General features: G+C 45.7%; 1 protein-coding gene across 1 annotated transcript; it reads right to left on the bottom strand.

Moving 5' to 3' along the window:
* Window positions 1-1486: 1486 nt before the first annotated feature.
* On the bottom strand, window positions 1487-25418 carry LOC130381106 (endoplasmic reticulum metallopeptidase 1). Its single transcript, XM_056588542.1, has 15 exons — window positions 25072-25418; window positions 22915-23225; window positions 20651-20778; window positions 19421-19526; window positions 18869-19015; window positions 18478-18570; window positions 15878-16090; window positions 15184-15404; window positions 11229-11403; window positions 10352-10542; window positions 9956-10108; window positions 9094-9296; window positions 8162-8277; window positions 7299-7462; window positions 1487-6769 (listed from the first exon to the last, which is right to left on the bottom strand). The coding sequence occupies exons 1-15, from the start codon at window positions 25344-25346 to the stop codon at window positions 6593-6595; spliced, it is 2673 nt and encodes an 890-aa protein (XP_056444517.1). The 5' UTR covers window positions 25347-25418; the 3' UTR covers window positions 1487-6592.
* Between the last annotated feature and the right edge of the window lie 90 nt (window positions 25419-25508).

Here is a 25508-nt window from a genome sequence, read left to right as displayed (position 1 = left end):
ACAGTTATCGCTTTATCCCTGCGCACATACTGCCCACACGATGTATGGATATGTTTGTTATTTGCTTGTCAAATGGAGTATCTGCTTTCTTTTTATTCTCTTCGAGATGAACCATTGACGTTTGTTGTTCTTAAAGACTTTGTAAACATATAATTCTATTACCCACTTCGTAGAAGAAGAATTGTGACTGACGCCCTCTTCTGGAGGCTCAACCAATCACAGCATATGATATCTATTTCAGAGGAAAACTACCGGGCATCCAAGAACTTTCAGAATTATGAAATTATGAGACCAGAAATCTGTGATGGCTTTCATTGTAACAGCAAAATTTGCGGTTTCCCATTATAACATACAATAATTATGAAAGTGTATTGCTATTGACTATATGCTTATCGGGCCCTCTGGGTTGGTCCCCATAATCACGTTCAGATGTGTGTGTGTTTGAAAATGCTTATGAGGCCCAATGGCTGTGTCCCCACAAACACGTTTTCAAATTTGTGTGTTTGAAATTGATGTTCCATATATGTATTGAGTTTTGAACCATCATTTGTCGTGGTGAGGTAAGCTCACGTGGAATTGATATTTTAACATTGAGTCATTATTAATTGTATTATTTATTGGTATTATTTCTGATGGGTGATAGAGTCAATGAATTGATGCCCAGCAGGAAATCCTTGTGATGATGATGATCAGTTTGCGTTTATGACTGGTTGATTAAGGTAACCCTCTCCTTGAAGACAATTAAGGATCAATATCATCTTTCTGAGCAAAAAGCAGAAGTCTCGTCGCAAATACGTCAGTATTATATTGTGCAATCGTTTGAAATGTTACACCCTGCTTTATTTTCTTTCATTTCATCCTGCTTTTATTAGATTTTACTTATTTTAACTGTCTGGTCAAATCTTTGTCACTTTTCACTCGCAGACCAAAATTAGTTTTCTTCTTTAATGTTTTTTTTGTTCCAGGAACAACACAAGGTATGATGTACTATAGAATAGTTGTTCGCTTTCCTGCATCCATATGACTTTCTTGGCTCTTGGTTTGCGATTTCCTGCCCTGAGCGCAAAACTTCCAGTATTGCTGATTCTCATGTAGTTTTCATCAAGGCTACGGTTGCGTCATGCGTCTGTGGGACGCCTACGTTAAAGGTCTCTATCGATGCTGGGCTGTTTTACTGTACAGTTGAGTTGGCGGAACTCGAACGACGAGAAATCGGTGATCCAAAGAGTAAAATTTCCGAGGCCTTTTGTTGTAGCTAGTTGCTTGGTTCAAGCGCTTACATCACGCACCTCAGTCCCTCCCCCCCTCGTTTGCGTCCCCCCTCACTAGAACACCTAACTGGCATCGTACGTGACCATTTCCTAAGGAAATGAATATTTTCAGAGACTGCCTGTTCTCCTCTCTGCAGGACAGTTTGTAAGGACTGACGCCCTCTGTGGCCGGAGCCGTAGAGGGAGAGGTACTCCCAAGTCAAACTCTTGAAGCATTCTTTCGGCGGTGAACTCCTTTGTACAGTTTTAAAATTGCCTATTTTGTGACTCAGAATAGACACTTTGGTCAGTAATACTAGACATCAACAATGCAGTGTAAAGATGCTCTATTGTACAATTGCCTTTTCTACTCCCGTTCGGTTTTTCTACTCTTTTCCCCTTGTATATAGACCAATAAATTATTTTTAAAAACACTTAGCTGTATTGACTTCATTTTTTTGCGTTATCTTGATCTATACGTCAATATGACTTCATCCATTCCATTCAACCATATGACTCAGAGGACACAGCGAGATACACCTGCCAAAAAAATCTCAATTTATTAAATGATAAATCAAACAATTGGTTATAAAACCTTGAAGCTTCAATTTAACTTACAGTATATTGTTAAAAAAAGAAATTAGGCAGAGCTGAAAGTTTAAAGACATTAAACAAATGCATTAAAAGTGGATGAAATCGACTAGTTACCGTGGGAGTGCAATCAGTACAGTATTCAGAACATTTTTATTTACATATCCCAAAGCCAAACAGTCAAGCAGCTTATTTTTATAAAAGTGAAAACATCGGATGAGTTATTTCACAGTATAACCTCTCGGCTACTGTAAATGGCTTTAGTTTACATCAGTTTGTCTATTTAGTGCAGGGGTCTCAAACTCGCGGCCCGGGGGCCAATTGAGGCCCGCGGGATGATATTTTGTGGCCCCCTACTTGACATCAAAGTTTAGTGTTAGTGCGGCTCTACCTCCAGTGGCCCCCAAGTAAGTTTAGTTTGAGACCCCTGATTTAGTGGGAAAACTAGGATTTATATTAGACTGCTTACTAGTCTTTAAATCCAGATACTTATTAAGTTATTAAGGCTAGATTCAGCAAGAGTACATCTTTGTGCTACGTCTGATAAATAAACATGCTAACTGCAGAAGAGCCAAACAATGCTATTTATTTTCCATTTTAAAAGCTGTTTTTTTTTATCTATTACTTTTAACGCTAGGGGGAAATTTAGTTTAGAAGCATTATTAAATTGATTGAAATCCTCTAAACATCGCGAAAGAAATTCAATAAATAACAAGAGAAAATAATCCAATATTTGTGGTTGTTTAGGTCTGTAATAAGCCTGGCCAATTATTTAATTTGGCCGAAAGGAATGATTGGATGATGGATCCTTCCAAAAGGCGAGGCAGAGCTATTTCCAAGAGCTAGCGAGCTGGTAGCCTGTTTTGGGGTGTGGCTTTGGAAGTAGGCCTGAAGGGAGGGGTGGGCTTTTTTCAGTTGGATACTTTCAAAAACTATTTTACTCTGGCTGATCCTCCAAATTGCCTACCCTAGCTTTAACTGCAGGCTGTTTCCCCAAATGACTCCAAAGTATGATGACCATCTTTGGAAAAATACATGCATGTCCCCGTTTACATAACAGCATTCAACAATGATAACCTAGTAAGTTTTGTCATGAACCACGGCTATCCCGTTCAGGGAGATGATTGCACCTTTTGAAATTCACATCATTCAAGTGTCCTCTTAATTCACATCTTAAATATGTTGCCATCAAAATGTATTCTTATAGCCCGTATTTAGTCAGAAAATCCTACAAAGTTTGTCACACCTTTGTACGATTTATTTTAGACTTAGTGCAAATTCTTGCGAGGTTTGGAGGTTGAGAGGCGTAATGTTAGTCATGCAGGCATTGCTCGGCAGATGAATGGTGCTACAGCAATAGACTGGGGTACAGCCCAAGAACAAGACAGAAAGCCGTGAGACATAAATATTGCCCAGATCTTCAATTTTCTGAAATCTTATAAGAAAGAAACACTATGAAAGCTCTTCAAATTGCTCACAGTGGTTTAACATTTTTAATAAGCAAAAGTTAATTCTTTCTTGAATGGGAAGATGTGGAATGTGATTAGTGACAGCAGCTTATATACAAAATGCATTCATTGCTGATCAACTTTGATTGAGAAAAAAACATAACGTTAATGATTTTGATGCTTTCGCACAATTGTTGAACGGACAACTATTGAACTGAATCACCCATCCTGAAAAGATGGGCTCACATTAAATAAACTGCAGTTAAAACATAGCATTCAACCCAAGCAGAGCAGTCACTCCTCTTCCATTCACAGACTGCAATGCACCTAGCAAAGAGCCAAGATAGACACCATCATTCCCTACCCAAATAAAACATACGCAACAAATAAAAAAATCGAAACGGAAAGCTGTACAATGCGGCACTTGCTTGCAGTAAGACTTGTTGAGAGGTGGTCCACGTCACGAGCGTAAACATTAGTTTGTTTGAGGACGCGTACGATTTTAAGGCTGCCAAAAATCAACATCAATCACAGGGCATCACATAAATGACACCCACCCTGTAGGTTTCACATTTAGTTGGCATACAACATTTGACAAGAGTCTCCATTGTGGGTTTTGTATCGGTGCTTACACACACTGTGCTGACCTACATTGAGAGGGACAGACACTTTGTGTTGCATAGATTTGGTTTCTGAGTGACAATGAAAGCGATGGAAATGTTAGCTATGACAGATTTAGAACGCGGGGTCTATTTGTCAGCCAAACAATATGGGATTTAGAAGAATTCCAAGAGAGCGGTCTTGTGGATAATCGTCTTTTCAACTTTCTTTCTTTTTAAACCCATGAAAAAAAGTAGAACACCACCACCTAAACATTTACTTTCCCCCCTAATGCATGAATGATTCTGATAGTTTCTGCTAAATGCGTGGGTAAATACACGGAAATCAGAAAAACATATAGAACAGCAATTAAAAAAAAAACATGGTTTAATCCAGTCTGCAATCGAAGGACCAGAGATAAATTAAAGATCACTATACTAGTTTATTTAGACGGCAAACTGCTGAACAGATGGTGGTTTATCCTACATCGTATAGCCCTGGCGAACCTCTGTGGACCCGCATGTGACGTGTTTTCGGTAAAATTAGCAAAGATTTAAAAAATAAATTATTCATTAATGCTGCTGCTTTTACAGTATAAATCTGTGGGATGTGTTGATAACGGAGAGTGGTTTTGAAATGAAATAGATGGCTGTTTGCTACAGTGATACGCTATAAGATGTCTTTTGCGGCACCAACAAACAACTTGGTAACACATGACATTTTTTTTAAATTCTAAATTAGTATGAGAAAAGATTAAATTAAAACAGAATTGTAATAGTTAGTTATTTTCGAATGTACAGCATAACATAACCTAAAGATTATTTTGGACGTAACAACCCTAGTATTTGTAGGCTATTTTGAGGCGTGTTAGAAGTCATTAAAATAAAAACACAAATACACTTTAGTGTACATAGTTAGAAAAATAGAATAGTATATTTTTACACCACGGTGCATCGTTTTGAAATGCACTGTGGCTGAGGTTGTATTTGCTGGTGTGGGACCACATTCAGAGTTACTAACTCAAAGACGGAACTACACATTAAAACCAATGTGATAATTGTAAACATTGAATAATGTGCATTGTAATACAAGCAATGTAATTCAATTTGCGACAGGCTTTTAAGAATTTGTGTGTAGAACTAATATTGTTGCATACCACATAATTTAATATTAGACATTTAAGAGTTTCCACCAGATATTCTTAGGGAAAGCCTATTCTTCTTTTCAAAATCCTAGATTAAACGAATGGCTTTCATTAACACAATTTTTCTTGTGATATTGGATATATAGACTTGTGTAAAAAGTCTAAAGACAATTTGTCTTGTCTTTTATATAATATCTCTTTCATTTATAAGTGATGAGAAATATGGGTCTCAAAATGAAATTCCGAAAAGTGTTTGTTTCCAGGTTTTTCTAATCGATATCCAAATTATTATATACATATAATTATAACCATCACAGCAACCCTTAATTAAAAAAACACGTTAGGTTGCAACTAAAAACATATTGACTATTTAAAATTGAATTAAACGAATCCTTCTCCACATATGCCAAGAGTTACATTTAAGCAATCTTTATCATTAATTTCAAAAATTGAGTTGGTTGTTGGTGCATTCAGAGAGACAAACCTAAAGCCTAATCAACAATTAAAGAGATGCAAGAGGTTAACCACCATCCCTAACTCACAAATGGATCAAGTAGGTCAAACTTAATGAGGTTATAGTGCAAGTGTTGCAAATTCAAGTATGGACAGGGCCAGAGATAATCGTTGCATTTCTTCAGAACGCACACAGGCCTTTTCAATTCATTTAGGAGAAGTCCACCTTGCTTTTGAACATCAATAACAGCCTATCAGTATGAGTCACCCATGTTGCTACCTTCCTCATAGACATCCATTGGCACCGCTAACTGTTAAAAAAACATTGGAAAGATAACTATCTATCTTCGGATAAATTTAAGACGGTCAAGATGAGTCAAAACTGAAGATAGCACCTGCTACCCCGATTATGCAAGTTTGAGATTACAGGGTGAAAACAAAACAACTTAAAACTCAAAAGCAAATTTAAAAAAGAAGCTGCATTTTGCTTGCTCCCTAACAGTATCTTCCAGTGATGCACGTCTTCCCTACGCTCCTCCACAATAAGAGTCACGGACCGAGTGTTAGAGCAAGGAGAAGCAGGTAGGAGTTGGCAAGAGAGAACGAGGAAATGGGGCAAGGGAAAAAAAAGGTAGAAGCTAAAGTGCCAAAGGCCATACAGGGTAGAAAACCAAAAATCACAGATTCCCATTAATTCACGTGTTCCCCTCACCCGGTAAACTTTTGCCGTACAAGAGCGACCGCCGGCAGCGAGAGAGGGGGCGCCGTTGACTTCAGTTGGTCCGTCGGTTGAATATCAGGCCTAGGTCAGAGCGTCTTACCCCTCGGATAGCGGTTAGCTTACAAGCGCTATTGACACAGTGGTTGGATGGGGGGGGGGGGGGGGGGGGGTCTCTCACACAGGCTAGAAGCATGTCCAACTGTGTGTGTGTGTGTGTGTGTGTGTGAATATGTTTCTGTTTCTGTGTGTACATGTGTCTGTGTGTGTGTGTGAGTGTGCAGGCGTTATTTTTGCGGGTTTTCTTCAGTGTTCCGGTGATAAGCCCATAACCCCCTTCCACCGGCCCCTCCCCCAGCCCCCAGCCTCCTTTAGTCGTGTTGGGCCCTCAGTAGCGGTACATGGTGTAGGTGCTGACCCAGGACGAGGGGAAGGCCCAGGAGGGGAAGCGCCGCAGCAGGGCGTCCATCTGCTCCGTGCGCTGGTCGGGCCCGAAGAAGTAGTGGGAGGAGACGGCCACCGAGACCACACCCCCGGGGCCCGAGGGGTCCGGCTCCTTGGACGGCTGGGGGGGGGGAAGAGACAGAGACAGAGACAGAGACAGACAGAGAGACAGAGAGACAGAGGAGACACATTGGTTGAAGGGAGGCACAACAGAAATGAGTTGTTTACTTCTCATGGCGTTATAAAGGGGATATCAAGGTGTGAGGTAAGCATCAGGAAATGTTGCTCCGTGAAGGCCATTGCAATCTTCATGTCATTTTGCTCGGTCGGTTTCTGTCTATTCCGTCAAGCTGATTTAAAGTGTAAGTGAACCCCCTGCTTCAGCCACACTATTAGATAACAAAAATATGCCAGGAAACAGGGGGACCAGTCAGTCAGTCACTGAGCCTGTTTGGGTGTGTGTGCCTCTGCATGTGTTGTGCACGTCCGTGTACATGTGGCTGCATGTGTGTGTGTGTGTGTGTGTGTGTGTGTGTGTGTGTGTGTGTGTGTGTGTGTGTGTGTGTGTGTGTGTGTGTGTGTGTGTGTGTGTGTGTGTGTGTGTGTGTGTGTGTGTGTGTGTGTGTGTGTGCGTGCGTGTGTGTGTGCACCTGTATTTCTATCCAGAAGCCCCAGGCGGGCGCGTCCAGACCGTGGGAGTAGAACACAAAGTACTCCCCGCTCACGTCGAACGGGGGGGTCCCGTCCCCCAGGGACCAGGAGACCAGGCGGGCCCCCGGGTGGGGCAGCAGGTACAGGGTCATGTGGCTGGGGCCTGTGGGGGGAGGGGGAGGGGGAGGGCGGGGTTAGGATAAGACACAACAACGATGGCCCTATGTTCCCAGGGGACCTTATCAAACGGCCCGACCCTGAAGTGCACACAGGCGTCTCCGTGGCAACGGTGCGTTATCTCCGCCGGTTTAGTCTGCTACATAAGAGGGGCGGGAGCCTAGCTAGTGTCGTGAGTGACAGCTGTGTTCGTCCAATGAGGGCGCCTCTGGGGGAGGGGTCTACAGGGCGTCTTCCCCTCGCCCCCCCCCCCGCTGACGGAGGTCCCTCCACCTCTGGCGCACGCTACAGTACCCCTGCTGACAGAAACCCCAACATTTGTGAACCCCCATTGATGGACCCCTTGTTTGTGTTCTCTACATGCCCCTACAACAAACAGCCCTCGTATCACTGGGTCTAGCAGTTTAACTATGTTAACGTTCCTCGGACCCACATGACGTTTGGTGAAAGTCTTTTGCACCCTCATCATGGCGTAAGCTACAGGATCACCTTCAACTGGAATCCCAAATCACCGTGAACTATCACAAAAGCACGATTAAGGACTATTTAACCACAAACTGTACATGTCCAGTTGACGCTTTATTGTGATTTGTCTTACTGCGTCGGGCGTCTAGTATTTTATTTTAATTGCGACATTTAATCATGTAATCCTTGATTACTGTCAGGTGTGACGGTGTCCACTGACCTGTGACGCTGAAGGTCAGCTTGACGGTGCCCCACACTGTCTCCTCTTTGGACACCAGGGTGAAGTCTACCGGGATGCTGGGCGACACCTCCGGGGCCGGCAGGTACCAGTTCTTCCTGGGGGACAGGAGAGACGGGAGCGCAGGGCACGGGGTGAGACGGAGAGGGCACAGGGGTCGCCATGACGACAGAGCACGGGGACACCGTCGTACACTGCTCGGTTTTCGCCACGTTCAGTATATACACCGACTCCCTTTGGAAGGGACCCATGAACCAAAGACCGCGTAATGCGTCCTTAAACATGCTAAATGACCAATCTTCATCTAAATGTGCAAGAAATAATTGGACATTTGTGAATATTATGTGAGCATTAAATGTTGTTTTTTATTTGATTCAACTCAAGTTGAATCACATCTTCAGACACGTAATCACGTGCAAAGCATTTCATTAAAAGGGGCTGTAGGTGGAAACTAAGAGCGATCATCATTTGATTTGTTAGAAATGCCACAGCTATTAGTAAGTGAACTGATCTGTGAAGGATCTGTTCTGGTTGACTCTGTGTTACAACTTGGATCTTATGCTGCTCTCTGACCCATCTGGACAACTCCTCCCTGATTGGGTCGAGGAGTTCATCTTAGAGGGAGTACAGAGGGAGGGAGGAGAGAGGGAGGGAGGAGAGAGGGAGGGAGTAGTGAGGGAGGAGAGAGGGAGGGAGTAGAGAGGGAGGGAGTAGTGAGGGAGGGAGTAGTGAGGGAGGGAGCAGAGAGGAAATGTTTTTGTTCCGTTGCGTACTTTATAAATCCTGCTGCCTCCTGCTTCCACTCTCTCTTCTTAAGCCTCTTAAATCCCACCAATCACAGCGCCCTTCACGTCGATCAAACAATACCCAAACAGAATTCAAACCCCCCCCCCCCCCTTCCCCGGCCCACTGACTTGCTGAGGAACTTGACGGGCAGGAACCAGGGGTATCCGCAGAAGGGGTGGTCCGGGCGGCAGACGGTGCGCGCCGTGTCGTTGAGCTCGGGGATGAGCGGCGTGACGTACTGCATGGCCGTGTAGTCGAAGCTGTTCACCCACAGCCCCGAGTCACGGCTCTCCACCCGGCCCGCCAGGTCGTGGAAGGTACGGGTGGTGTGCTGCGGGGGGGGGGCGAGAAGGGGGGGAGGAGGAGGAGGGAGAGGAGGGAGGAAGGAGATGAAGGAGGAAGAACGAGAAGAGGATGAGGATGATGATGATGAATGAGGAAGAAGCAGAGGGTGAAGAGGAAAATGGAAGTTATTTAGTATAATGATAAATTATAATATGCACACATATATATACATATATTTATATATATATGATCGAGATGATAGAGAGTCTATCGGTAGAGATTCTTCTGTATCAATTGTAAATAAGTAAGTAAGTAAGTAAAATGTATTTATAAGGCACATTTAAAAACAGTTTTCACTGGCCAAAGTGCCGTACATGGTGCAAAGAGGCATCATTTATTTATTTATATTGTAGCGCTATGTCTTGTATCAGCAGAACTGTTTTGTTAGCAGATAACAGATTGACTGACATACGTTACATAAACAACTTAAAATCATTCACAGGATTATAAAACAGGTTTAAGATTATGGGTAAATTATTTCCTCTTTTGATTACCCAAAAATGATATGTTACATATATTATATCGATGTCGTTATTGAGATAAAATGACGATTTAGTACATTGCAGTGAATAAAATCCATTTCCCCTCATGGCGCGTGCGTCGGCCTGCGTGTGTTTGTGCGTGTGATGGGTGAAGGTTCCCCACCTGCACGAAGACCCGTTTGGGCCGCGGGGAGTCAGGGTTGCTGGAGTAGGGGAAGAACAGGCCGGCCCACATCAGCAGGAACACCAGCACGAACAGAGAGCCCAGGGCCGACAGCACCCAGCGGGTGCTGCGCACCAGGTAGATAAAGTGCAGCTGGGGGTCACACAGACAACACACACACACACACACACACACACACACACACACACACACACACACACACACACACACACACACACACACACACACACACACACACACACACACACACACACACACACACACACAGGGGGTTTAACCCTACATGAATCAACCTCCTGCCCTGCTGCCCTACACATACACCAGCCCGCCCCTCACTACCCCCCCCCACCCCCACACACACACACACACACTCACGAAGAAGGAGGAGAGGAAGATGGTGGCCAGGGTGACCAGGGTGGACAGCACCAGCTCGGGGGGGATCTCGGTGCCGCTGCGCCCCAGGATGGGGGTGAAGATCTCGAACACCACCCAGATGAGGAACATGAAGTGGACGTAGGGCAGGGCCAGCCCCAGCAGGTACAGCACACAGTATTTAGCCGAGGCGCCTGCGGAGGAGAGACCCGAGGTGAGACTTGGCAGTGGTCCGTGTCCTAGTCCCAGCAGCAGTAGCAGCAGTAGAGGTGAAAGAAACAGTGAGTCTAAGCATTTTCTGTGTTCGCAATACGCAGGTCGTTTGTGACCTTAGAGAAAGCGTTTCCCATGCTGTGCGCATCTTTAAAAACTTGTTTAAACTGCAAGTTTAAAATGCAACCCTTTTATTGTAGACTTCAGGGCAACACCCATTCTCTCTAGAGAAATCTCTCCCATCGCTCTCTAGGGAGCGATGGGAAGCATAATAATGGGGCCCGGTTCCTCTAAAGCAGAAGGGAGAGGAACCCGACGCCTCTTGTGGAACGGGTTGGATTAGAGGGCTCCCTCTATGGGTGACCTAACACCTGCTACTGCATGCATGACCTGTGATTGGCTGATGGGGTTCCATGGTCCCCGTGGTGATTAAGTGTCGATGCGACACACCTGCCCTCCGCTTATAGAAACGGACCTGAAAGGGCCGTCGACAGCCGACTGGAAAGTGTGTTGTTGTTTGGGGGGGGGGGGTCAGGGGGTTTGGTTATCCCTTAAGGGAAGGTGTCATGGAAATCTGGCGCTGGGGGGGGGGGGGGCGTCAAGGCCACACAGGCTTCCAGTTTCCACCGCGGGCGTTGGCTCTGCTTCCGACGCCCGCCCTCCTCACCTCGGTGTTTGAACTCGCTGGCCAGGAGGATCTTGGCGACCAGGGGGAAGGCCACCATGAGCAGGGGCACGTAGGCGGAGCACAGGCCCTGCAGGGTGAACAGCACCAGGCTGCAGCACCACAGGAGCAGGCTCACGTCGAAGTAGAGCTCGGCCAGCTCCACCAGGCGCACCCCCTGAAGCGGCGACAACAGGGAGGAGACGAGGCCATGTGGTCGTTTAGTAGCACACACACACACTCATTGTTCTATTCCGCACAAAATCATTTCAAAGTATTACATACATTCAAATGTTAGAGGTAGGAGAATAATGTAGTTGTAGTGGAAGTGGTAGTAGGACTAAAATGTTGTAGTAGTAGTTGTGATATCAGTAGTACTAGATTAGTAGGACTTTAATGTTGTAGTAGGAGGATTCAAATGCAGTAGTAGTAGAATTGATTAGCTCCACTTGTAAAGTCATCATGTAAAATCACTTAACGGACTGCTGTAGGCCAACAATACAAACTGACCTGCATCACAAAACCCTTAAAACTGGTCAGTTATAAACCAAGTCAGTAAACACAGTCCACGCCCTAACAGGGCTTGTACATCACAACGTCACATGGCAATGACCACCTCCATTTTGGGAGCGTAGGCACATTGTGTTGTCAGTTATTGTGTTGGTAGTTACGGTTTGTTGGTCATTGTTTACTAATTCGTTGTGAAACGATTTGTCACTCTACAGAGACATTGTTGTGTTGCTGCCATGGTGTTCCTCATGAGAGACGAAGTTTAGAGAAGTGTATCAGCCTAGGTTACGGTAGACTTATTTTGATTGCGGGGTTTACTGTAGTACAACTCTCTCCTAGCCCTATTCATATACTTTAAGGATGTACTTTACTGGATGGTATGACCGTGAATTGAGTCCTGGTTGTAGAACAATTTGAAGAGACAAAAGTCAGTTGGGGTAGTTCAACAGTTAGCATTTTTTCCACTGAAATCCAACTGCTAGTGTCTATCTTCACATTTGCATTTACCACAGATAACTGTACAACCGGATATATAAATTGACCTACAAAAGACTAATCAGTGGCAAAAAAAGAAGCTGATAACAAGTTTATAAGTTTAGTTCTCTTTGTGTTTTCAATGCAGTCAATTAATCCAGGCCACCCCTGAGAAATGTTCAGAAACCACTCGTGTGGTTGGAAAAAAATAATCCGCTGGGGACACATGACTTCAGGTTATTCAGTTCACCACACACACACACACACACACACACACACACACACACACACACACACACACACACACACACACACACACACACACACACACACACACACACACACACACACACACACACACACACACACACACACACACCACCCCCCCCCCCCCCCCCCCCCCCGCTGGTAATCCATCACAACAAATAAATGTTGTTTCGTTTCGACACACAGTACTTCATTCCTAAATCATTTATTTTGTTTTATCGCTACAGAAAGCAACCAATAACAAGCCCATAGTCTTCGAAACGACGTTGCTTAGAATGTCTGCAGAGTGTCCGACTTTCATGGTCTACGAAAAGAGCAAAGAGGAATCCCAACCCTTAAATGACCCTGGGGTAATCTGCCGCTTTTCCCATCCGCGCCTAATCAAAACGTATGGTTGCCAATAACGACCCAGGAGCCTCTCCGAGCAGGAACACAATAGCGGGGGAGCTACGGAAACCTGATAAGACTGTTTGTTTTTATTGAATGAAGTCGGTCGGTCACGACGCCTCCAAAACGGGGCCCGGCTCCACAGGTTGTACCGTCTCCCTGGGTTTCACAGAGCTCGACGCAACGTACGAGTGCAGAACCGCCACAGGGAAGACAAGGCTTTGACGCTGTAAAGCAAGACCTTGAGTGTTACCGAGTCCCTAATCCCGCGCCACCGATTTTATTTACCTGGGGAATGTCACACATGCAGCAATTCATTATCGAAAAGAACTAGAAGAATGAGTATTAGTAAGAAGCCCATGTATTGCTTATCTTTTAAACAAGCTATTGAGATTAAGAACACAGCCCACCACAATGACGTGGCTGTGGACTCAAGGACCAAATAACATTAAACAAAGTGATTTTAAAACAATAAACCAAACGGCAGCAAATGTCAGGGTTTCACACAGCACTTTACAGCTTAGGCGGCTGCCTAAGCAACGCCCTAAGCACACACGCCTTTACTTCATGCTCAAAAATATATAAAAATAATACGATTATTATTTTACTATATTTCTGACGAAGTAAAGGCATGTGTGCTTAGTGTGTTACTTAGGCCCTAAGCAGCACACTAAGCACACACGCCTTTACTTCGTCAAAAATATATATAAAAATTTAAAAACTTTTGTTTGAATATCATAAACCGGTATATATATATATATATATATATATATATATATATATATATATATATATATATATATAATGTTTAAATGGCACAAATTCTCTTGTTTCAGTTGTTATTTTGACAATGTACTTTACTATTTATTTTTATAGTAAAAATTGCCCAAATTCTTTCACTGTTCTTGATTTATTTGTTATTTGACAATGTTGTTTGCACCCCCCCCCCCCCCCCCCAACCCCCAACCGGTCTGACGGCAAACCCCACCACCTTCAACCAACACATTTTCGGCGGGAGTGTGTATGTCGCAAACGATTCCTGGGCCAATCAGCAGAGCGTGTCTAAGATGATATACTGTTCCCATTGTATTCCGTCCACCGATAGCATCACCATGTACAAAGAGCTGCTGTTGCACATTAACCGTGGTGGAGGAAGTGGATCCAGTGACCTTTAATCTTAAAAAAAAGATGCAAGGCTTGCTGCTGCTCACGCCAGCCCATGAATCAGTCCCCCGGCACGTGGAAATAAAAAACAACTTCCCTACTTTTTCTAAACTGGGGAAGCAGCTCAATATCTTGAGCGAGTGCGGCCTCGGTGACCTGCAGGGGGCTGAAAGTGAAGGCTTAGAAGGAATATAGAGAGCCGGGTGTGGTTTAAGATGCACCACATGCGTGCACATTCCATGGCGTTCTCAGAGGAAAAAGGTAACAGCGCTACAGTGGGCTGCCTCCAGAGTGGGATGATATTCAGTCTCTGGACGGTGTTTCCCATTCTGCTCCTGCCTGGTTCGGCCCTAGGGGAGCTCGGGGAAGCTGTTTAACCCCAGCCACCGAAGCCGCCTCGAGGCACAGGATGCCGAAGCGACCCCGAACAGGAAGAGCTTTTTTAAACAGGTCTCTGTGGTGGTCGTGTTTCACACATGTGCTCGTGTGTCAGCCACTGCTACTATGACTTATATGATGGATGTCATATAAGTATAGTATTAGACAAAACTGTAGGGATAAGCTAAATATTAACAGGCTCTTGCATTTACGACCGAAGGCATCGGCATGGGGCCAACGTGTAGGTTAAATTAAACAAGGCACGTCTTTGTGTTTTGTTCCCCTCAAACCGTTGGATAATTCCTTAGAACTCTATTTGTCCATACCTAGTGTAATCTACACTTCCACTGCTCTTATTGTGTATACAGATTTATTGGCAACATATTTTTATGTCGTTTTCAATCCCATTTTAATTGCTTTAAGTATTTTTAATTCTTCTTACTGCCATGTTCTTTCTGCTGTGACGCCCTACTTTCGATCTAGGATTAGCAAAGTAAAGCAGGGACTCGAACTCGCAACCCAAAGACCTGAGTCAGTCAGACATTCAGACCAACAGCTATTCAGTCGGTCAGTCAGTCAGTCAGTGTCTGTCTGAAAACTGAAAGTGCAGTGAAAAAGTGTAAGCTTGTGCATACAAATGTTGTGCATGTAAAGTTTGCACGCCCAACTGGTGTGCAATTCTTCTACACCGCGCACACACACACACACACACACACACACGCACACACGCACACACGCACGCACACACGCACACACACACACACACACGGTAACTCACGCCGTAGTAGAGGTTCTTGGCCAGGGTGTGCACCAGCACCATGGAGCCGGCGGCCACGGGGCCGTACAGGCACACGGCGGCGTAGAAGTGTTGGTACCAGAACATGGAGCGGCCCAGCAGCGTGACCAGCAGGGCCACCACCAGCACCGACAGCAGCGTCACCAGCCAGCTCAGCACCGTCAGGCCGGCCGCACACGCCAGCCGACGCACGTAGCGGCCGCCTGCCAGAGGGGGGAGGGGGGGCTGTGAGTTCACAGAGTTCAAACCGCTTACTACGGTTTTTCTGCGATTCACAGAAACGATGGAGAAACAAAAAAAAGGTTCTAATTTGAAATATATCTTAAATATCTGTATGATAAATATAATGGATGTGTCCAATAAAGAATGAGGACTGTTGGATGTTATTTTATATAAAATACGATGAAAAAAAAAAAAAAAAGTCAAAAGAAACTGCGGCATACAATGCGATAATATACTATAGTATGGTCTGGAATGATGCAGCGTATGGTATAGTATAACACAGTATGGTATAGAAGAGTTATGTGTAATATAGAACAGCACTGTAACTCAGATTGAGACTCTGAATAAATTAAGTGAGAGAGAAAGAAAGAAAGAAAGGGAAAAAACAAAGAAAGAACGAAAGAACAAACGAGAGAACCAGCGCGAGAACAAAGGAACCGAAACGGTGGCGTACCGCCGCTCCCCGGCCGCGCCGCCTTCTTGGCCAGGTAGAGGAAGGTCGCCACGGCGACCACGTAGTTGAGGATGGTGCCGACGCGGGCAGGGTAGGCGACCACCACCATGCCGAGCAGGTCGAAGAACACCATGTTGCCATGGCGATACTGCGAGGAGTCGCCCAGCTCCTCCGACATCACCAGGTGCTTCAGCACCGCCAGAATGTTATCGCCTGGGGGACGAGAGGAAGGGGGAAAACAAAAGACAGGGTTACAGGGGCCGCGGAGCCCATAACATACGCTGTTGATGTTATGGGCTTTGTTAATATTGGCAGGGTGAGACGTCAAGGTGAGTACAAGGTGAGGGCCGTTGGAGCCCGCGGCCGCTCAAACACCTATCAGGTTACAGTTCTGTGCGCGCTCGCACAACAGATTACCGTTTAGCCTCGGTGAATTAAACAAAAAACGACAAGATCCAATCAGGGAACCGCTTCGATCGAGCTGCGAATACAATAGTCTCAATGCAAATACCACAGCTTTGTCTATCAAAACCCCCCGCTCGGATTAGTGAAAACCCCGCCATTAGAGCTGGATAGGAGACTCCTCGGACAACAGGGCTTATCAGAAGCTGTGGATTTGCCTATTCTGTGGCTGTGGTGAACACAGCAGTCGGTCCCGGGTCACCGCCATCGACACTAAAACAACCCAGGCGGAGAAGAAAAACAAAACGGGTTTGACCAAAGGAAGGCAGAGGGGGGGGGGGGGGGGGGGGGGGCGCACCCTGGGGTGCTAACGCCATGAGGGGACGACGACTCATAGAAGGGTTATAATTAAACAAGAGAGGGTACAGCCCCCGTCTTGTGGTCCCGGGGAGCTGGCGGTCCTCCAGAATCCCCCTATTTGCCTCTTACATTACCGCCCCCCCCCCGTAGGGAAATACCTGCTGCAGAGTTATGAATAACCATAGCGCTCAGGGTGTATTCACACTATGGCGTATAACCCTCCACCTAGAGCTACCCTTTTATCAGCCGGTTATGTATTTACAGACGCGCCTGTTTGCTATAGTACAGTCACGAGACGAAGGGAGAAAGGTAACTCCGGATTCAAAACAGTTTCGACACTCAAGGCGATGAAGGAGGAGCAGAAACTGTTGTTCTGTTATTACAATCACAAGAACGACAGCGGCTGAAACCGCACACGGGTCCTGAACTGCGGGCGAGTTCCTCCTAGTGGTCTACTGCGATGGTTTAGTCGCCTGCATATTGGTGTGCTGCTCACACAATCACATTTCACATGCGCCAACACACACAGCCAGGACAGAGGCCCATTGTCCACCCCCCCCCAGCCCAGTCCGTTCAGCTCTCAGCGGTGAAGGCTCCAGCCGGCAGTGACCCAGCAGAACGCGCCCAGCCCCCATGGACCACTGCTGTGCTCCCGCTAGACTCAGGGTAATGCGCCCGTCGGATCAGATTCGTTCTGAATAACATGCAGCTCCACGCCATCCTGCCCTGATATTGGTGTTCCCATGTAAAATGATGCTGCAGTAAGTGTTATTAATCCCTAGAACAGGGGGGAAATGGGTTGCAATTCAAACAAAGTGAGCGAAAAGAGAAAGAGCATGACATAAATAAATAAATAAATAAATAAATAAATAAATAAATAAATAAATAAATAAATAAATAAATAAATAAAGATAGCTTTTAAAAACAGGATCTACGAGGTCTGATGGCCACGGTGACGGTCATGTGGTCGTATTATATTCAATTCAATTGTATTTGTATAGCCCTTAATCACCATTACAGTCTCAAAGGGCTTAACAGGCCAAATATTTATCACATCCTTTCATATCATACACGATGCTGCAACTCAAGAACATAACAACTGCACTGCACTTAAATTCCCCTATATTTCCAAGCCAAGGCAGGTCTTATTTAGTAATATTATTAAGGCCCACCCCATATACACAGATATTAAACCTGTCCTGCTTCCTCTCTGCCAGCATAACACAATAACCCCCCCGCTCGTGACCACACCCATGTTTGGTTGTCTGCTCCACCCGTTTCCTCTCTTGGCGGGTGAGGTGGAGGGTGAGGTGGAGGGTGAGGCGGAGGCAACTGGTTGCCAGGGGAGTACCGGGTTGAAAGAAAACGTTGCCTCGTGTGGCGCCGCCCACTGAACAGATTGGTGCGTCAATGTCGCAGACTACACACGCGACGCGCGGCGCTGTGGAAGCGCGTGTGTGTTTGCCCCTTCGGCTCCCAGATGAGTAATGCGACGGGGCAGAGTGCTGAGGGGACTGAGCGGGAAGCGGGAGGGGAGGACAGAGCAGGGCAGATGTAAGCAACATGTTTGTATTCCTGAGGATGTGTGGGTGACAGGAAATAACCTCCTCCCCCCCCCCAGTGTCCACCTTCTAAATCCAGATCCGTTGGTCGACCTCACATCACAACAATGAAGCTAAAGCTTAGAAGAACCTTGAAAAGTGTGTCCACAAAGTATCTTAATAAGCGTCTACATGATGTCGGGATGACATAATATCGGAATAAGCGAAGGCATTAGAGCTCAGCTGGTCAGAAATGCAAGGATTCACGTGATTGGCTGACGGGGGGGGGGGGCCTACCAGCTCTCTGTATGGAGTCGGTCAGGATCCTGTCTGCGGTGTCGTAATTGGTGTGGTAGATGAAGCCGTTCTCGATGAAGGCCAGGTCTATGCCTGGAGGGGGTAGAGAGACAGAGAGACAGAGAGAGAAAGAGGTAGAGAGCGAGAGTGAGAGACAGAGCGAGAGCGAAAAAGAGAGAAAGAGATGGAGAGCGAGACAGAGAGACAGAGAGAGAGACAGAGACAGAGAGCAAGTCAAATATATTGATACAAAGTGTGCAGCGAGACAGAGAGCCAGACTCACGCCCTTGTACTTAATGCATGCAACGACAGAAAAAAACCACTCTGTTAACATCCTATACTTGCTGACCCAATCCTTTTGAATCCCTCTCTAACACCCCTGCGCTCCCACCTGGGATGTTGCCAAAGTCCCTGTAGATGCGGAAGTCTGTGTCCGAGGGGATGATGCCACTCTGGAAGACCTCCTGGCCCACCACCGAGGCAAAGGGGTGCATGGCCGCGTGCACGTAGGCCTGCACCAGCCAGGGATTCTCCGGACCTGGGGGAAAGGAACCCCAGAAGACCCCGTTTGTTTGACAATATTGTGCTGGTGACGTCACGTCAACGTTGAGGTCCGCTTCGCATGGTCGAATGGTCATTTGAACGGCCGGGGAAAGTAAATGATTTACGGGTCCGGAAACAAATGAGATTGACGGGCAGATAGCGTTCTGAGAAAGGCATGGGAAACCCATACAAATGAAGCCCGGGTTTATCATCAACCTAAGACAAACAATGAAATACCTATAATGCATGTATTACAGCCGCATTATGCCCACACACACACACACACACACACACACACACACACACACACACACACACACACACACACACACACACACACACACACACACACACACACACACACACACACACACACACACACACACACACACACACACACCTGTCTGGAAGACAACCTCCTTGCCACCGACTCCTGCAGCCTCCAGGTTGATGAAGGCGCGTACCTGCTTGGCCCAGGGATGCTGGGTGATGAAGCCATGGCTGGCCTGGGAGATGGGAGGACGGAGCAGTGGAGAGCAGTTTAATATACGTCGTAGTTTTACATGCAGTCAGGCTTTAAATTGCCAAGATACAAAATGTAACTCCTTTCCCGTTGCTCTTCGTTGCATTGAAGAGCCTCTGGGCTGATTTTATCTTATGTTTGAACCGGGACATTTTTGCCAGGAAATAAGAGTGACGTCTAATAGCAAAAAACATCAATTTTATCCAAACTTTTGAATGGGTCCATTTTATTGGCATTTTATCCACTCCCATTGTCTCTTTGTAACTAATAACTATGAAAATAACTAACATTAGTCTATGATGGCTGTGGTCTCGCACTCCTAGGTCTCTGAATGCGCAGGCTTGAGCGGGCTGCAGTTCACTTATTAGCCAACAGGATCATAAATGAGTAGGAGTTTTTTATTTTTTATACAAAGAACCTTAACAAGAGGGAACAAACCGTGAACAGCGATCAAGCAGTTTTGGGAGTTTTTCTAGCCACAAGACCACGAGTTTCATAATGGTGCTCTCATTATGACTTGTTCTGTGTACAACTTTTTAGTTCCATTTTATGCTTCGTTTTGCTACAGGGTCAAGCTAACAAATGCTTTGTCAATGAGATGTATGCATTACATATATTGGCTGACAATCGCCATATGGAAGCACCTCCCAAACCACAACTGCATCTATTGCGGTGTCGAATGGCGAACAGCTAAGCAACTTTTTTTGAATGCTGATTCGTGCCGGAGTCATAAACCACCAAGCAGTCTCATTGTTCAACCTGACAGCTGAGAACCTGATCGAACGAGCAGAACATAACACCTAGCAGTGCTCGAATGAAACATGCCCTCATCCCTGTGAATGCTGATCTGACTTTTAACCATAACACGGCCCATTCAGATTTGCACTTGTAGTAAAATAATCTGAGGGAAAGTTTAGTGTGCATTAAACATCAATATAAGTCATCTTTCCTGCATGCTCTTCTTAATGCGTTTACGATAATTGGGTAGAAAACGTCACAATTTAGTCACAATTTGCTGTTTAATTGCATTGGTAGGGACATCATCTGCTTTCCTTGCCCGTACTTCACGCGGTTTAACCCTCGGTGTTCCCCCTTGCTCTATGTCACCTGCAGCACGTTCTCCTCGGCCCCGTTGAAGAGGAACACCACCCCGTGGCGTAGGGGAGTGGACAGGTTGGCCAGGGAGTGGAGCACCTCCAGCATGACCGCACAACTCACAGCGTCGTCGCTGGCCCCTACAACCACAGAATGACAAACACAAAAACTAGTGTCACAAACAACACTGAGACCATGACCAACAAGGCGCCTCCCAAAACTGTATTTGTTTTCATACCAATACCATGAATGAACATTACTGCAACCATTTAGTACTATGGATAGATATTAATGTGACGCATTTGCCTATTCGGTAAATTAACCTCTGCAGTTTTTAGGGATTATGGTATAATTGGGCATATACAAGCTTATAAGCATATGAAGCTACAGCAACGGTTCAGTCAGGACGGCTACTTGCCCTTTAAGAGATTCATACTTATACAGGGATTCCTGTATAAGTATGGCTTCTGTTTTCTCTCCCATGTGATGTTTTAGATGCAGTTTGCAGACAAACCCACATCCTCCAAATCTCGCCTGATTTTAGGTTTCACACTACCCGCAAGCTTCAGCAGCAATCCCATTGGCCATCACCACCACATTTTGAACTCTGAGGTGGGGGGTAATCTATCCCACCCTTTCATCGTATCACATGATTTAATAAATGATAGATCGACCATGAGCAAGCCGGCCAGACGGCTGACCGCAGGACACCGACACATAGTTCCTCTTTCGGCAACATTTATCCGACATGTATTCAACTTGACCTCCGACATGAAGGGGGGAAAAAAAGAGGAAGAGGAAAAGGGATACCACTTCACATATTGCCTCTTAATACTATGGAAGGCCGATTGAAAGTTGCTGATGGGGGGGGAGGCATGTGATAGCATGAGATTAGCGGATTGGCGTGACGTGATTCGCAGAGAGGAAGAAGGAGAGAAGAAGAAAGAGCATGGAGTTCTGAGAAGGAGGAGGAGACGAAGACTAAACCTCAGACGAAGGAGTCATGCGTTTTGGCTTTATAGATCGGAGCGTTTGGGGCAGTGGACGAAGGGGGCCCTGCTCGGTGAATGTGGGGACGCCGTGCCAGCCTCTTGTCATCGCCACTTAATGCTCAAAAGAGAGAGCGATGCAGATATTGAAGTGTGACCTTTTGAGGCTAACCCATCATCATGGGGTATCCATGCACCCCAATGAATGCAGGGGAGGGGAATCTCTTCTTTTTTACCCCCTTCGCTTTTCTCCATGTCATCACATTTGCATCATTCGACTGTAAATCCTTATGGTGAAAAAGAACGGAAGGATTTAAAAAGCACAGACATATTCATGTGCTCTGATGAATATTCAGCGGCACGTCTTCCAGACATCATCCCTGCCCGTTCATTAAGCGAGTGATATAAAAACCCTTTGCCAGTCTGAGTACAGGTCAACCAGTGCATTGTGAAGGACCAATTCCTTGAACGCCACAGTGAATATTTACAGGGGATTTCAATGCACCGCTTCACATAACGGTTCACCAATAAACTGTGGTGGTTAATTTGTCGTCTTCATGTGATCCCTACTCTTAAGTGGTTGAAAATAATAGGGTGGTTTATATCACGGCACAAACCTTCTGCAGATGTCTGTGGCTGAAGACTAGCAGACATTCATGGTGGCTCCAAAGTCACACAAGTTCAGCATTAACAACATAAAAGATCACTCAGACTCTGACATTGGCCACATACCGCAAACAAATATTAGACTTTGTTTACCTGTTTATATGAATAATAATCAGATTTATTATCATGATATTATTCACTATTTACCAGGCGCTTTATCCAATATGACTTTGCATTTCTTTAGAGATACATGTCAATTAAGAGCAGGTGGGGGTTAGATTGGCCCGAGCACCTCTCGGTTGGGGGTCCGACCTCCGACACCCTTCCCGACAACCCTGGACTAGAAGCGTAGTCTGAATCGTAGTGCATCGTGCGCTGTGCCACCACTGCCCTTGACAAACTCCCAAACTGAATGAACACCTGCCGCCAGCCAATGGCGGATCGATTTGGCGGTTTGAACAAATAGAACACACAATTGTTTGCCCCGGTAGATTATATCGCTCTGGCAGGTAAGCATACACGTTGGCCAGTCAATTTTCAACCCCTTCGTTGATTGTTCTATGACATGCACAAGGGGTGTCGTCGAAATCCCTCTCCGGAGGACAACAAAACCAAACCCGAAACCCAACCATCCACAATGGCTCACGGCCCAAGTCTCGCCTCGAGGCTCTCCCTCTGTACCTGGACTGTTGGCCACCGTGTCGAAGTGGCAGTTGGCCAGCATGAGATGCGACGCCCCGGCCTCGGGCTCCAGCTTGACGGCCACGTTGGTGACGCGGTCGTAGAAGCTGGTGAAGCCCCCGAGGAAGTCGATGGAGAAGGAGCCGGTGGGCCGCTGCACGTCCACGCTGAGGCGGTGGGGGTTCCCCGCCGCCGCCACCTCCGCCTGGATGTGCTTGATCTGCTCCAGCAGGTAGGCCACCGTCAGCACCTCGTTCTCCGGGCTTCCCACCGGCCGCGGGCCCACGCTGGTGATGCTTTCCAGGTGCCGCCTGGGGCCGGGGGGTTGAGGGGGTTTGGTGGAGGTGGAGGTGGTGGTGGAGGACGCATAGGTCATTAACATGGACTTAAAGGGGTGATATTATGCCACTAGGTGTGAGTGGGATTGGCCATGACAAGCCATTTTAAAAATCAGCCTTTTCCTGTGTTTGAGTCACATCACAAGTGGGCGTGTTAACCTAGATGTGTGCTGGATAGGTCAGCCTACCAGCCTACCCTGTGGACCGTAACAGATGCTGCTTATCCATCTATCATACATCTAGGGTGTCACTCGCACTTGTAATCACACTAAAACCCAGCAAAAGGCAGATTTTTGAATGGCTTGTAATGGCTCATCATCAGACATACACCTGGTGGCATAATGTAACCTCTTTAATGGAACATTGCTTTGGCATGAAAGAGTTTATATGATCGCTCATGGGATTTGTCTCTGTAACTGTTATTTAGTATAGTTGAAATGCGGGACATTTGTGATAGAAGCGTGTGCACCACCCACACACACACACACACACACACACACACACACACACACACACACACACACACACACACACACACACACACACACACACACACACACACACACACACACACACACACACACACACACACACACACACGAAAAAAGAAGAAGCATGAGTCACATTAAATGAGTCTGTACTTTAGTTTTTCGCTTTCTTTCATTTCATTAAAAATATATTTTTCTAGTTTTGCAGAACATCCTGAAATAACAATACACTTCGACAATGAAAAACCTGAACCAACCTGCAACTTCCTCGATAGGTTGCAGCAGCGATTCATTTAGAAGCAATTCAGGTATTTTCCTGCTTCCCTATATTTATAATCATTTATACTATAATGCATTGTCATTCAGTCCCTGTCACTACTTTTGACAGACATTACTATGTCCGTCTATGTCAATAAATAGGTTGTCTATCTGGACATCATAGAGGATTTGCTTCAAAATGTACTAGATATCCCATTGAATTAAGTTTGAGTTTACATTAGGACTACAGACTGTTTCCCTTAAAATATTTGATCAATTGGAATATATTGCTATCTTTACTGATATACCACATTTCCCCTGAATATTGGACGGCATAATATATTACATGCTAACTAACCAGTTGACTGGGATTGTTATACCATATTAGGTCTACCCTGTTACTCAAAGACTCAACAAAGATCTTTGACATAATTTAGGCAGTGTGATGTGTAAAGATATTGGTCATCATCCCGTATACATATTTCAAGCATTGTTTACTGTTGAACATGTAGACTTTGCATCCCGTTTTTGGAGGTGTGGTCGCCGTTCATTGACTGATCAAAGCAATACAATATACAATAGAATAAGATAAAGGAAATAAAAATGGGTTGGTAAGCTGTAACACAATGCATCCTTCAGATGCGTTTCTCTTTTACATTATGTCATTTCCCGCACGCCCTTATTAGGGCTACACGCAGAATAGCGACGTGATCCTATTCTCTCTGAACAAAAAAAAGCACTTCTTCAAGTGTGTTTCACTGACAGTATTTATTGCTTTGTTATAACTTGTTATTCAAGTCACTTAAACCGCCTTTCCCCCAGAGGGATAGAACTGGTGATCGTAACTAGAGGTCCAAAATAGAGTTGTGCCTAGTCAGAGGTCCTTCCTGTACCAAGTTCTGACAGCAATACAGCGTGTATAACACCTGGCTTCACAGTTACCTTGAAAGGAGGGGGAAATGGTGCGTTTCTAGAGGGTGTGCATTGTACACTCATGAACTAGAGGAAAGGTTAGCGGTCCACCAACTGCACTAATAAGAAGTTGAGAAAAACAAAAAGCTAAACAAACTCACCTGGCCCTTACTGCGTTGAATTCACCAGACGACTTCCCAATGACGAGCTGCTGTAGTGACAAATGCACGAGTACCCATAGCACCAAAATAAACACAAACACTAAGGAAGCTCCGACTCCTTCTCGTAGCAAGAACAGATTCACTTCGGGCTTCTTCTTCGGGTCGCTGTTGTAACCGTTACCCCCGTGTGAACTCCGCGAAACGTTATTTACTTGCGATACACTATTGGGCGTCCCGAGTCCTTTTAGTCTCCTGATAGTGGTGTCACTCTCCATCTTTGCTATAGTAGTAGGCTACATCAGCTGCAAGCTTCGTTCTCACACAGGCGGCGCTTTCCTGAGCAACTGACGGATCCCGCAAAGGGACAAGTTAGGGCGGTTCGCCTGGGCGGTTTATGCAAATCAAGGGTTCATAATGGCAGGTGCGCGCCCTATTGG

Source organism: Gadus chalcogrammus, chromosome 4 (genome assembly GCF_026213295.1).
Source record: "Gadus chalcogrammus isolate NIFS_2021 chromosome 4, NIFS_Gcha_1.0, whole genome shotgun sequence".
In the NCBI taxonomy this organism is placed as follows: domain Eukaryota; kingdom Metazoa; phylum Chordata; class Actinopteri; order Gadiformes; family Gadidae; genus Gadus; species Gadus chalcogrammus.
Note: the sequence above shows the minus strand (reverse complement) of the source record. Positions and strands in the feature narration are given on the sequence as shown.